Genomic DNA, 11,704 nt, shown 5'->3' with positions numbered 1-11,704 from the left:
CAGGAATGCATCCCATCCCACCATCTACCTAGCACATCTTGATGGGGTGCAAGGGTAGGAGCAATGTCAGTGCTGAACGCTACACCAGCACCAGCTCTACAATGACTAATCTTCTGGTGTAGGATGGCACAAAGTAACCACTCAGTTGCTTCCCCTCTACAGCCAAGGTGGCTGCTTCAACACCATTCAAGAGAAGTGAAGGAAACAGCACATTTGCATGAACTGTATTCTTTCCTGTAAAGGGTTTTAGGAGGCAAGATTTTTATTCTGCCAAATCCTTAACACAAAACTTAGCTCTAAGTTCTGTGCACCACCAGAAAAGCTTTAGGTTCAGCTCTGACCTCCTATCAGTCTTAAACTATTGCAGTCCACTCTTTTGCACCCTTGACCAAAGACTGTTCTATGCAAAAAGAAACTATAACAGATCAAACCAACTGTTCTGGTCTTTCAATCTTCTTATCTTCGTCTCCTTGAAATATGACAAACTGCAGGTAAAGGATGCAGAGCAAGTCCTTTGCAGTGAACTTGCATCTTAAGACCCAAATCCAAAGAAACTGACAGGAGGATAGTCCCAAGCAAAGTTTTGATGTTCAGGTCAATTCCGTCCAGCTCTTTTATTAAGCCAATGTCTTGTTAAGTGCTCTGCTGAGATAACTGCTGCAGGAATGATGAACACCAATGTGGGAATCTGCTCCTGCATGCCTAGCCCTTGTGTTTGTGGAGAAAAGTTTGATAATGTGCAGAGGCTGGAAAACCAAGAGGTATATATAGCCTCCCACATACCTTTCTAAATCTGGTGCTTTTTTAGCCTCTTGTATCATGGGTGGGACCAACCATTGATCTGTGAAGACTGGGTACGAGCCCATCTCCACTTGCTGTGGAGTAGGTTCCTCTCCAGGGCTCATTAAGCTTCAGGTGTAATTTGCTAGCTGCAGCACTTGCAGAACAAAAGCTCCACAGACACTGGGGCTGTAGGAACCTGCAGCTAGGCATGGATACAGCCCATGGACATATGGCACCTCCAAACTATGCACCAAGGAAAGCCTGGCAGAGCCGTGATGTGGAAACTCAGTTACTATCCCCAATTTCTGCTTTCAGCTCTCTGAGGCACAAAGGCTTCTGAAACAAGTGGTGATTCACAAAGCCCATGGTGTGGCCCCATGACACCAGCAGCTTTGCATTAGTACCTTGCTGAGTATCACATCACCTATCTCACACCGGTAGTGATTTAACAGCTCACAGGTATTTCACAGACATACAAGCTGCTCTCCTACATGCATGACAGTAAAAGGTATCATATGGAGATTAGATCTCAGCTGACAATGCTCCACACCTCGAAGAAGAGGATGACCTATTGAATTGGCTGTGACACTCCTTCTTTGGTGAACTACACACTTAATCATTATTCTGACTTTCTTTTTGTTTGTTTGTTTTTAAAGTAGGAGCTTGAGGAAGCCCTGTTATGTTTTCACTAAACACATCTAGAGAAGCAGGGCCTTCTTTTCCACTCTGCTGATGCAAGGCTAGACACCAAGTGTGTTCCCACCATGAGGACAGCATGTTTGGAGGAACACTGCACAGATCCAAACCTGTTTGAAATTCAGACTGAATCTTACTGTGGTTCAAAAAAGTCAGTCAGTTTTAATTATCCTCATATCCATAGCAAAAGTTGGAATTTTTTTGAGAACATCTGTTTCATGTGAATTTTCTGGAATCAAAATGACCTTGACTAGTTACTCCAATAACAGCATAGTTTCAGCTACTGGATTCTGTTACAGCTTTTTATTTAGATCAGTGTGACCTCTTCTAGCAAAAGTTTTTCTCTTCCTATAAGTAGTTAGAAGCTATATTCAAACCACCTTGCATTGCTCTCCTTGACCATTTAAGTAGATTAAACTTCTCTCCCCTTGAAAGGGAGGTTTGGCTTAACATAAATAATTTTTAAAGCACTTTCCTGAATTCTTAACTACATGATCCCAACCAGAGACCATGCTCTCAGCTGGGTGCCCTGACACCTGCCAGTTACTGTGCCTCCCCTCTCCTGGGTGAGCCACTATCTGCAGGAGAAGATGCCTGCTGCAGAGAGCTCCTACCATAGCCACACACATTTGCCAACATTGCAGGGGGTTTCCACAGTCCAACAGTCCTGCCCAATGCTGCTGGTTACTGCAAGGACTCTGCTCTTCCCATTATCTGCCATTATTTCCCAAAACACATCATCACACAAGTTTCCCGCGGCCCTGGAGGCAAAGACTTGCTGCAGGAAAAGAAAGAACCTCCACCAGCACAAACCAAATTAAAGGAGCGCAGAAGAATAGCCATAAATTGTGTTGGTGTTTCTCAGCAGCTCTGGGATTTTCTTCTCCTTCTATAGAGGGGGAAAAAAAAGTTCAGCTTCTTCTCTGCCTGGCAGCTCTCAGAGCCCACTCACTCAACAACCCACACACGCATGGGGAAGAAACAGCCCAGCCCGGCAACTTAATTTCATCAAGGTAACACCACCCAACAAAAGACAACTGGGGGAAAAAACAAACAAACAAACAAAAAAAAAACAGAAAAAAAGAAGAAAAAGTAATACTTTGCTTTTGCAAAAAAAGCTCAGAGTAAAATGTCTACAACCCCTCTTGCCCCTCAACTCTTCAGGTAAGAAAACCAGACAACTCATCAAACAGCACAGGAATTAATCACCTTGTACCTTTCTGCAAAAAGTCTGTTCAGACACAACTGGGAATGTGACAACCCTCAGGGCTGATCTGTTCATACAAACACCCAGGTAACTCTCCTCATCAAACTTATTTTCTCTAATTCTTCTCCTGTTCTGTAATGAATAAAAGTGATGGGAGAGTGGTCCTACCTACAAGAAATTAGTTACACACAGACAAACAAGAAGTACTCCCGGTGACCCTTCAACCTCCAACAACAGGGAAGAGTTTTCAGACCCAAAGTGTGTAATTTAACTCCCTGTCACGTTTTCACAAGAGATGAAACTGTGGGAACAAAGGAGAACATGCCCTGTCCTAGTGTTCAAACACAGAAAACTAGCATGGGAGGGATCCTGTGTATTAAGGCTTTGGTTCAGGACATTTTCTGGAAGAAAGAATGCACTTGAGCACGAATTCCGCTTTAATACTCCGCTTACATTCCCCCAAAGTCAATGGGACTCAAGTCCATGCTCTGTTGACTGAAGTGAGACTTCAGTCCATGCTTGAATACCTTTCATTTGGTGTCTGATGCAATCGACTCGAGGGGCATCCAAGATAAAGAGAGAGCCATTTCCAAGAGTGTAAAAGGAAATCAGAATATTTTTAGGGCATTGCACTCAAATACCTTTTACTGAACAATGCAGTTTTTGTGAAATTAACAGCTGGAATATTTATTTTTGCCGACGAAGGCTACAGGGAAGTCAGCATGAAAATCTTTGCAGACGTCTTCACAAATAGTTAATGTTGTTGCAAAAATTTCTCAAGTAAGTTTAGTGAATTCTGTGAATAAACTCAACTCCACTGGTTGCAAAGGAGGAGGCTGAAAATATGACAGCAGCTACCAAACAACAGGTCTTTTTTCTAACCTGTTTGAACAGATTTTCATAGATTTTTCCCAAAACTGAGGCTGGGATATGGTCTCTCAGAGCTGTCTCTTCTCCTGTGAAGGGTGTCTACAAGAACACACTGATGCTTCAAGGCACAGGAAAAAACTGAGCTCTTAGTTAGACTCCTAAATTCAGAGATGAAAGACCTGCAGCCTGAGCCCATTTGTGTATAAGCAGTGGGAAGACAAATTAAAAAGCAGTGTAGGATTTCAAATAACTCATTGGTCTGGGCCCTTGGGACTCAAAGCCAGCACATCTGGGGAACATCTCTGCATCGCCTTCAGTGAAGGCTCTTTGACTCTTCCTCTTGTCACCCCAGGCAGCACACAAGACATGGTCCTTCTCCACTGAAAATGCCAGCTTGCATAGAGAAAAGAGGGTGCAGGATCTCTGCAAAAAGACTTTTGAGCAAAATCTTCACCAAATGGTTATTTCAGATAAGCGGGCAGTGTTCTTTGAACTAACATGTTCAAAGGTAGGTGTCCCACATTAGCTGTGAGAAGCCCACTGAGACAATCAAATTAATGCATTTCCAAATAACAGGCAACCCCACCAGTGGCTGTTACACTTCCAAAGAGCGTGGAGCACCACTTAAGCATATTGTGGTGGACAAGAGCACTCAGGACAGATAAGGCCATACTCTTCAAATGCTCCTCACCCACACCTCTACTGCCTATGCAGATGATGCAGGACCCAGTTGCATCAGAAGCAGACTCTGCCTGTGGGAGACTTCCAGGGAAAGCTTTAGTGAGGCTGGCACAGAAGGATGGAAAGGGAAAGTCCCCAGCTGAGAGACATGTTATGAGCTGCCTCATTTTGCCCTAAAAGCAGGAAAGCCCAAAGGACACAGGATTACACTTCTCCACCATGGAGAGGTAATGTTTAGAAGTGGTGTGTCTCCATTGCAGTGGCACGACTATGAAGAACAGCTTGGAGGATGCAAATGAAGGAGTATGAAAACAGTTGCCCTGTGCAGGCCCCATCCCCACCTCTCTACATACCTTCTGCAGCTTGTCTGCCTTCTCATAGTACCCTTCCAGCTCCTGCCGCAGCACGTGGTTCTCCTCAGAGAGCATCTCCACCATCTGCTGTGCCCGCTCCACGATGGCAAAAGCGTCGGGTGTCAGCTGCTGGCCTGGTGGTGTCGGCGTCGATGCCTGGGCAGTGGTGGGGGCTGGCAGTGGTGGCAAGGCTCCTGGGAGCAAAGGGCCACCAGCAGCAGTGGCCTGTGAGGACATGGGGCTGTGCTGCTGGGCCGGTGGTGGCGGGAAGGGCGGCTGGCATTGTCGGCTGTGAGGAAGCACACAGGGAAGGCATTAGAGCCGCTCGCCCTTGAAACGCGCGCAGGAGCTTTCACCTAATGACTGCATGGTTTATTAATAGGGTTATAACTGTATGGTTGTGATTCCTGTCCTTAGTCACTGCTAAATACCAACAGTCACAGCAGGGACTGGGTAAATTGTCTCCTCGCCTGCTTTTGACAGTGATGTATACATCTGGCACGAACGGATAAAAGAAGCATTGACTGGAAAACGGCACTTTTGCCTAGGTGAGCAGCTAATATTTCAGCAGCCACCGAGCCTCTCCCTGCCCCCCTTGCCACAAACCCCACCACTGAGAAGCATAAGCCAGCAGGCTTGGAGGAAACACAAGGGATGCATTACTCACCCTTCGAACACAGCTCCCTGCCTGGAGCGAGACCGGCTGATCGGCCAAATTGGGAGGCGAAAGGAAGTGATGTGAGCGCAGCAGCGTCCCTGAGCGGCTCTAGCGAGCGGCAGAGGGAAGGGCTGCTGCAGAGCTGCTGGAGGCTTAGCCCCAGTCACTCACAGTGAGCCACAACTGCCACCTCCCAGTGCAAGACCTCAATGTGTCACTCCCCAGCTAACCACATCCATCATGCACCAGGCTCTTATTAGAGCAGGATAAGAAGAGAGCTGGTGATGGACCTTGTGGGTAAGGCTTTCTGACAGCAGGTAGCTCTTTAATCCACCCAAGTCACAATTAGGAATGGCTGGAGATAACCCTGGAGGATGTCTTAGCAGTGAGGACAACCCCCTCACTTCTGTCCTGCATTTCATCCCTGTGAGCTCGAGAACGGAGACTGCTCCTGTTTCATAAAGGAAAAACTCAGGCAGGGAGCAGCTCGGAGCTTGTCTGCTCCAGACTCATTTCCATCCCTCCATCACACAGCCTGCCTTGGAGGCTCAGCCAGGGTGAGCAGCAGAGCCTCGCTGTGCCCAGACACCAAAGCTGTCAACTTTCTACACCACACTTGTCTAAGAGACTCAACAGAGATTACATGGCACATCTATGTTCAAGCCCATTTTGGCTGGAAAATAAGCTGGCTGCTGGATCCCACCTGAAGCCTGCAATCAAGCACCTCCTGGAAGCTGTATTTTAGCTTAACCACAAGCTATTAGGCCTGCTGTAGCTATTGCTGCCTTTATTTCTGTACCCTACATGAGGCAGGAGACCTAACAAACACATGTATTTACCCCATTTGGCCTCAAAGATCCATTAATGCTACTTTTTAGGCAGACAATTTTGTGCTATATAAATACATAATAAATATGATGCTTGTTGTCTTCAGCACCTACACAGCTTCTCAAAGCAGGGTTTTCAAAAGCTCTCAGCATTGGCTTAATTCTACTGATAATAACCTGTCACTGCCTTCAACTGCAGCACAAGAAGATGAAAAGGGAGGGTAGTTTTAAAGCCCTGCCCTAAGAGTGAACAGCACTGCTCTAATAAGCTTGTCCCCACCAAGCCACACAACACTGAGGGAAGTCAGCAATTCAGTCTTATCTCCTGTCCAAACTAGAGGGAAAGCAAATGGGGTTCTGCAGCCCCCCAGACACAGTGCACACACAGCCTCATGCTCCCATCCCTGCTCTCCTTTTTCGCCTGATGCATCCACCATGGTGCAGGAAGGTACTGAAAAGGAGTGAAGACCAGAGATGAGCTATTCCCCAATGCAAGCACACTGCTAACCTGCCTGGTCTGGGCTCAGTGTCCCTGGGAGGAAGATCCTGGCAAAGCTTCATGCAACCAGCATTTGGAAAGCCTGTACTGAACATACTCTGGCCTCCAGAGGGGTTTTACCTGCACAGCACAGACACAGCCAAAGGCCATGTCTCCCCATCTAATTAAATATCCATTGAGGCAGATCAGGAACACAGGAGAGGGGCTATTCCCCACAAGCAGCTCCCAGGGCAAGGAGAGTTTGCTCTTGGCTCCAGGCACGTTACTACTCTGGCACAGGTGCAAGCTAATGACTAAGGAACCAGATTTCTACAGAAAGTGGGTAACACTTTCCAAAGGACAGTAAGGCAAGGAGGTGATATACGACACTTCACATATGGCCAACTAAACATACAGCAAGTCATAGAGTAATGAAATAATTTAGGTCAGATGGAGCTTTAAAGTTACTCCCCTCAGCAATGATCAGGGACATCTTTTACTGGATGAGGTTGCTCAAAGCCATATCCAGCCTGACCTTGAACACTTCCAGGGAGGGGACAGCCACAGCTTCTCCAGGCAGCCTGTTCCTGTTTCACCACCCTCTAAATCTACTGTCTTTTGGTTTAAAACTGTTGCCCCTTGTCTCATCCCTACAGATCCTGGTAAAAAAAGTGTCTCTCTCCTTCTTATATGCCCCCTTTAAGTACTTTCAGGAACTGAAAGGATGCAATAACATCTCCCCAGAGCATTCTATTCTCCAGGCCAAAAAATCCCAGCTCTCTCAGACTGTCTTAATACGAGAAGTGTTCCAACCCTCTGACCATTTTTGTACCCCTCCTCTGGACCTGCTCCAACAGGTCTATGACTGTGTTGTGCTAAGCTGAATGCAGTACACCAGGTGGGGTCTCCTGAGAGTGGAATAGAGGGGCAGAATCACATTCCCCAACCCGCTGGTCACACTTCTTTTGATGCAGTACAGGATACAGTTGGCTTCTAGGCTGCAAGTGCACATTGCCAGCTCACATCCAATTTGATACCCATCAGTATCCCCAAGTCCTTTTCTGTGTGACTGCACTCAATCACTTCATTCTCCAGCCTGTACTGAATACTGGGGATTGCCCCAACCCATGTCACCTTTACCCCTCCTCTGGACCTGCTCCAACAGGTCTATGACTGTGTTGTGCTAAGCTGAATGCAGTACACCAGGTGGGGTCTCCTGAGAGTGGAATAGAGGGGCAGAATCACATTCCCCAACCCGCTGGTCACACTTCTTTTGATGCAGTACAGGATACAGTTGGCTTCTAGGCTGCAAGTGCACATTGCCAGCTCACATCCAATTTGATACCCATCAGTATCCCCAAGTCCTTTTCTGTGTGACTGCACTCAATCACTTCATTCTCCAGCCTGTACTGAATACTGGGGATTGCCCCAACCCATGTCACCTTTCACTTGGCCTTGTTGAACTTCATGGGGCTGGCATGGTCCCACCCCTCAAGCCTGTCATGGTCACACCCCTCAAGCCTGTCATGGTCACTCTGGCTGGAATCCCTTCCCTGAAGCAACTGCACCACACAGTTTGGTGTGACCTACAAATTTGCTGAGGGTGCACTTGATGTCACCCTACTGTTTATGTCATTGATGAAGATATGAAATAGTATTGATCCCAGTATGGACCCTTAAGAGACACCACTCATCACTGGTTTTCACAGGGATGTTGAGCCATTGACTGTGACTCAGTGGACATGGCCATCCAGCCAAGTTCTTATCCATCTAACAGTTCATCCATCAATGGACTCTTCAGAGTGAAGAATGTTGTGGGGGACTGTATCAGAGGCCTTACAGAAGTCTAGGTAGGTGATACCATAGCTCTTCCCTCATCCACTAATGCAATCACTCCACCACAGAAGTCCCTTAGATTAGTCAGGCACTACTTGCCCTTGGTGAAGCCATGTTGGCTGTCTCTAATCACCTTTCTGTGTTCCCAGTGTTTCAACATAGCTTCCAGAATAATCTGTTCCATTATTACCTTTTCTTAAAAAACATTCTAAAGTTTTATCTGTCCTTACTTGCTCACACTGGCCTCAGTCATCTATCTCATGCTGCAGCACACACTACAGTGGCAATGCAACTGCACGGAGAAGCTGGAGAAAAGGAACAACATCAGCTACACAAAAACACCCCTCCATGAACACCATGCTAGCTGGAACCAAAAACTATCCCACCTTGCCAGAGGAGAGAATGCTACTGCATCTCTTTCCTCTGTACTGACTGCAGTCATTCGCTGCAGAGCTCAACACTGCCCTAGAAGGATGGGGGACATTCCAAAGGGGAGCATCTGATTTTGATTCAGGGTATTGGGCTGCTCTGCTCTCTTGCATTTGGAAAAGGAGTGTGCACCACCCAGTCTGACTTTCTGACCAGAGTGTCTGGACTGTGGCCTTCAGAGGAAAGCCCTGAGCTGCAAAAGGACGCATGTCATGATCTCCCCTGAAATCCACTCAAAATGGTGGGCCCAAGGTGGCCCCAGAGCACCTGAACACTGGCACCAGGTTAAGATGATGTTCCCTGCTCACTTGCCTTTGAGATCACTGCCTCACTACTTCTGTCTGCTGCTGGGACCTCACAGCAGGATGCCCTGGGGGGTGATACTGACCTGGGGGGATCACTTTACCTTTCTGAGACCAAAACCACATTTCCTAGCAGTGCCTGGTGACCCAAGGCTGTGTGAGCCAGTGAGCCCTGTGCCAAGCTGCCTTCCAAATTGCAAGGACAGCCCACCATGAGAACAGCTCTCACAACATCCTCACACTGTTCCTTTCCTTCTGGTGTCCCAGCATGTAAAACTCAGCAAAGGATCCTGCACCTGTCACAGGACTGGAATATTTTTTTTTGCTCAAAAATCTGAACAATGAAGAAAATCATGAGCAAGGGATGTTGCTCATGATACAGAAGATGCTACAGAAGCATGTGCAAAGGCAGCCAAGAACCTGGCACCTTCTCAGTGCTGCTGACAGCCAGTCTGCACATGCATGTTTTCTTGTGGCAATGAATTCAACCAAGAGTGAGTTTGTTTGGCTTTACGAAAGCAAAGGCCACAGCTGATTTTATGCAAGTAAAAGCCCAGCTGTCTGGCCACCATTATACACCACTACAAAGACACAGATTTGCTACAGGTACAGATTTTCTCACTTTTTTATGGAACTAGCTTAAGGCAATATAATTAAATTGACCTCTGAATCTAAACCAGTGGAGATTTAGCAATTTTTCTTTTTCATAATGAACTACAATCTTTGGTTGTAGATACACTCTTCAAGTACTTGTAAGAACTCTCAACACCGTATTTCAGCGAAATCTCAACATCCCATCAATCTAACCACATGCCCTTTATGCTGCAAAGAGAGGAGAGATCCCCAGGATCTCAATTTTCTTGAACTACAAACCACTTATTGAGCTGCTAAAGATTTACACCCTGTAGCAGCAGCTAGGCTTCACAGTCTCAATAGCCAGGGCCTTAGGAGAGATTCTCCAAAGTGTTTTCCAGCTTGGAAACTGAACAGGCACAGTGGTCATTACGCCTTCTCAAGCGCGGCTGTTCAACATCCTGAACATGTTTCTGACTCTCCTTTTACTTGTTTAATCTTTCCCAATTTAATTCTGTCAACTGCAAAATCTCTGAGTCCATATGCAATAAAATCAACACAGCAATTCACATTAACAAATAACATTTCTAGGAACAGAAGAGTTATAACATCAGCTTAGTTCACATCTAGCCCCTCATGTAAAGCTCCAAAGAAATGAAGCAGTGAGGATTATCCTGAGCTCCTTCAGGCTTAGCAAAGAATGACATTCTCAAAATGCTTCTACTGTATATTAAGTGTTGATCTTACTTTGCATTAGAGCAGGTTAAAGTCCTCCAGCCAAACACATTTTCATTGAAAATCATCCTTCTTAAAAAACATTAAACTGTGGGAATTATGAGTTTGGGTATGTCTGCAACACTTCAGCTACATTTCTATCAAAAATGAAGTTCTTTGTCGACACTCCTAAAAGTAGGGCTCCTATACGCTTCTGCAATGCAATGTAAAGAACTAAAAAATAATAAGGAAACCAGGTTTTAGACTAGGAGCACCAGGAACAAAATGAGCTTTTCAAGAGCTTCCATGCTAGGGTCACCAGACTGCACTCTCTCTGTTTTAAGTAATGTCTAGCTTGTGATATACATAATAGCTTGCTATACATAGCTTGCAATACAGTGTCTTCAGCAAAATACTTGACCATGGACCTCACTTTCATGAGAAAACCCTCAGAATTCAGTGAGGCCACCCAAGCCCCCAAATATAGGCATAGTCTTAATACACTTCTTATACTGGAGCCCCTGAGAGCAATAGTTCCAGTATAACCCTTGGTCATATATATGACCAACACAGAGGAATTGGGGGGGGGGGGGGGGAGGAATTTCTAGCTGTGTGTAGGAATAAGAAACCTTGAAAGCGTAACTAATTATAAAGTCCACTTGCTGCTCATCACCAGGAATTCATAAATACAGAAGGGCTATTGCTTGATAAAGCTGGGCTGCATTAGGAAGTAATGAAATGAAAATGCTTGTGAATGTTCTGGAAAGGAAAGTCCACCTCTGTCCTGCTACAGGGTCAACACAGCTCTACTTTCTGAAGGGAGGGAGAGCAGCCAGTAGAGGAAGGATTTTGTTTCCAACATACCATGACATTTACATTCATAATTAAAATGCCCTCCTCTGATCTATTTAGCTCATATTTCTCTCACTGCTCTGCTGTCCTTTGCCTCTAGAGCAGACTGGCCTACTTCATCTCTCAAGGACTTAACGTCACAACTTCACTCATTTACTGTGGATGCTCCAGCTCAGTCAGTGAGGAGAAAGAGGCATTTCTGGGGTGCAGTTATTTGAAGCTGCCTTAGGCTTTTACCTTACAATGAGAGTAAAAAGGGCATGACAGGTGCTTATTCCTGCCACTGACCAGGAGCCTTGAGTCTGGAGATTAACCTCAGGCCCAAGTGTCTGCCTGACTTCAGCTATGGTTTCTGCAGTCATGAAGCAGACTTAAAATGCTATTGTTTGTAGCTGTGATTAGCATAGAATAATTGGTGTTGTCAGTGTGTAGGGACAATGCAGAA

The 11,704-nt window shown here is 46.0% G+C and overlaps 1 protein-coding gene across 1 annotated transcript in view; it reads right to left on the bottom strand.

Annotated features, from left to right (window-relative positions):
* The window catches only part of AMOTL1 (angiomotin like 1), a 74,524-nt gene that overhangs the window by 25,608 nt on the left and 37,212 nt on the right, over nucleotides 1–11,704 (bottom strand). The window contains exon 4 of the mRNA XM_009998511.1: nucleotides 4,591–4,879. Coding sequence (XP_009996813.1) covers nucleotides 4,591–4,879 — 289 coding nt within the window. The remainder of the gene's footprint in view (nucleotides 1–4,590; nucleotides 4,880–11,704) is intronic.

Source organism: Chaetura pelagica, unplaced genomic scaffold (assembly GCF_000747805.2).
Source record: "Chaetura pelagica isolate M959 unplaced genomic scaffold, ChaPel_1.0 scaffold285, whole genome shotgun sequence".
Taxonomy (NCBI): domain Eukaryota; kingdom Metazoa; phylum Chordata; class Aves; order Apodiformes; family Apodidae; genus Chaetura; species Chaetura pelagica.
The sequence above is the reverse complement of the archived record's forward strand: the minus strand, read 5'-3'. Positions and strand labels throughout refer to the sequence as shown.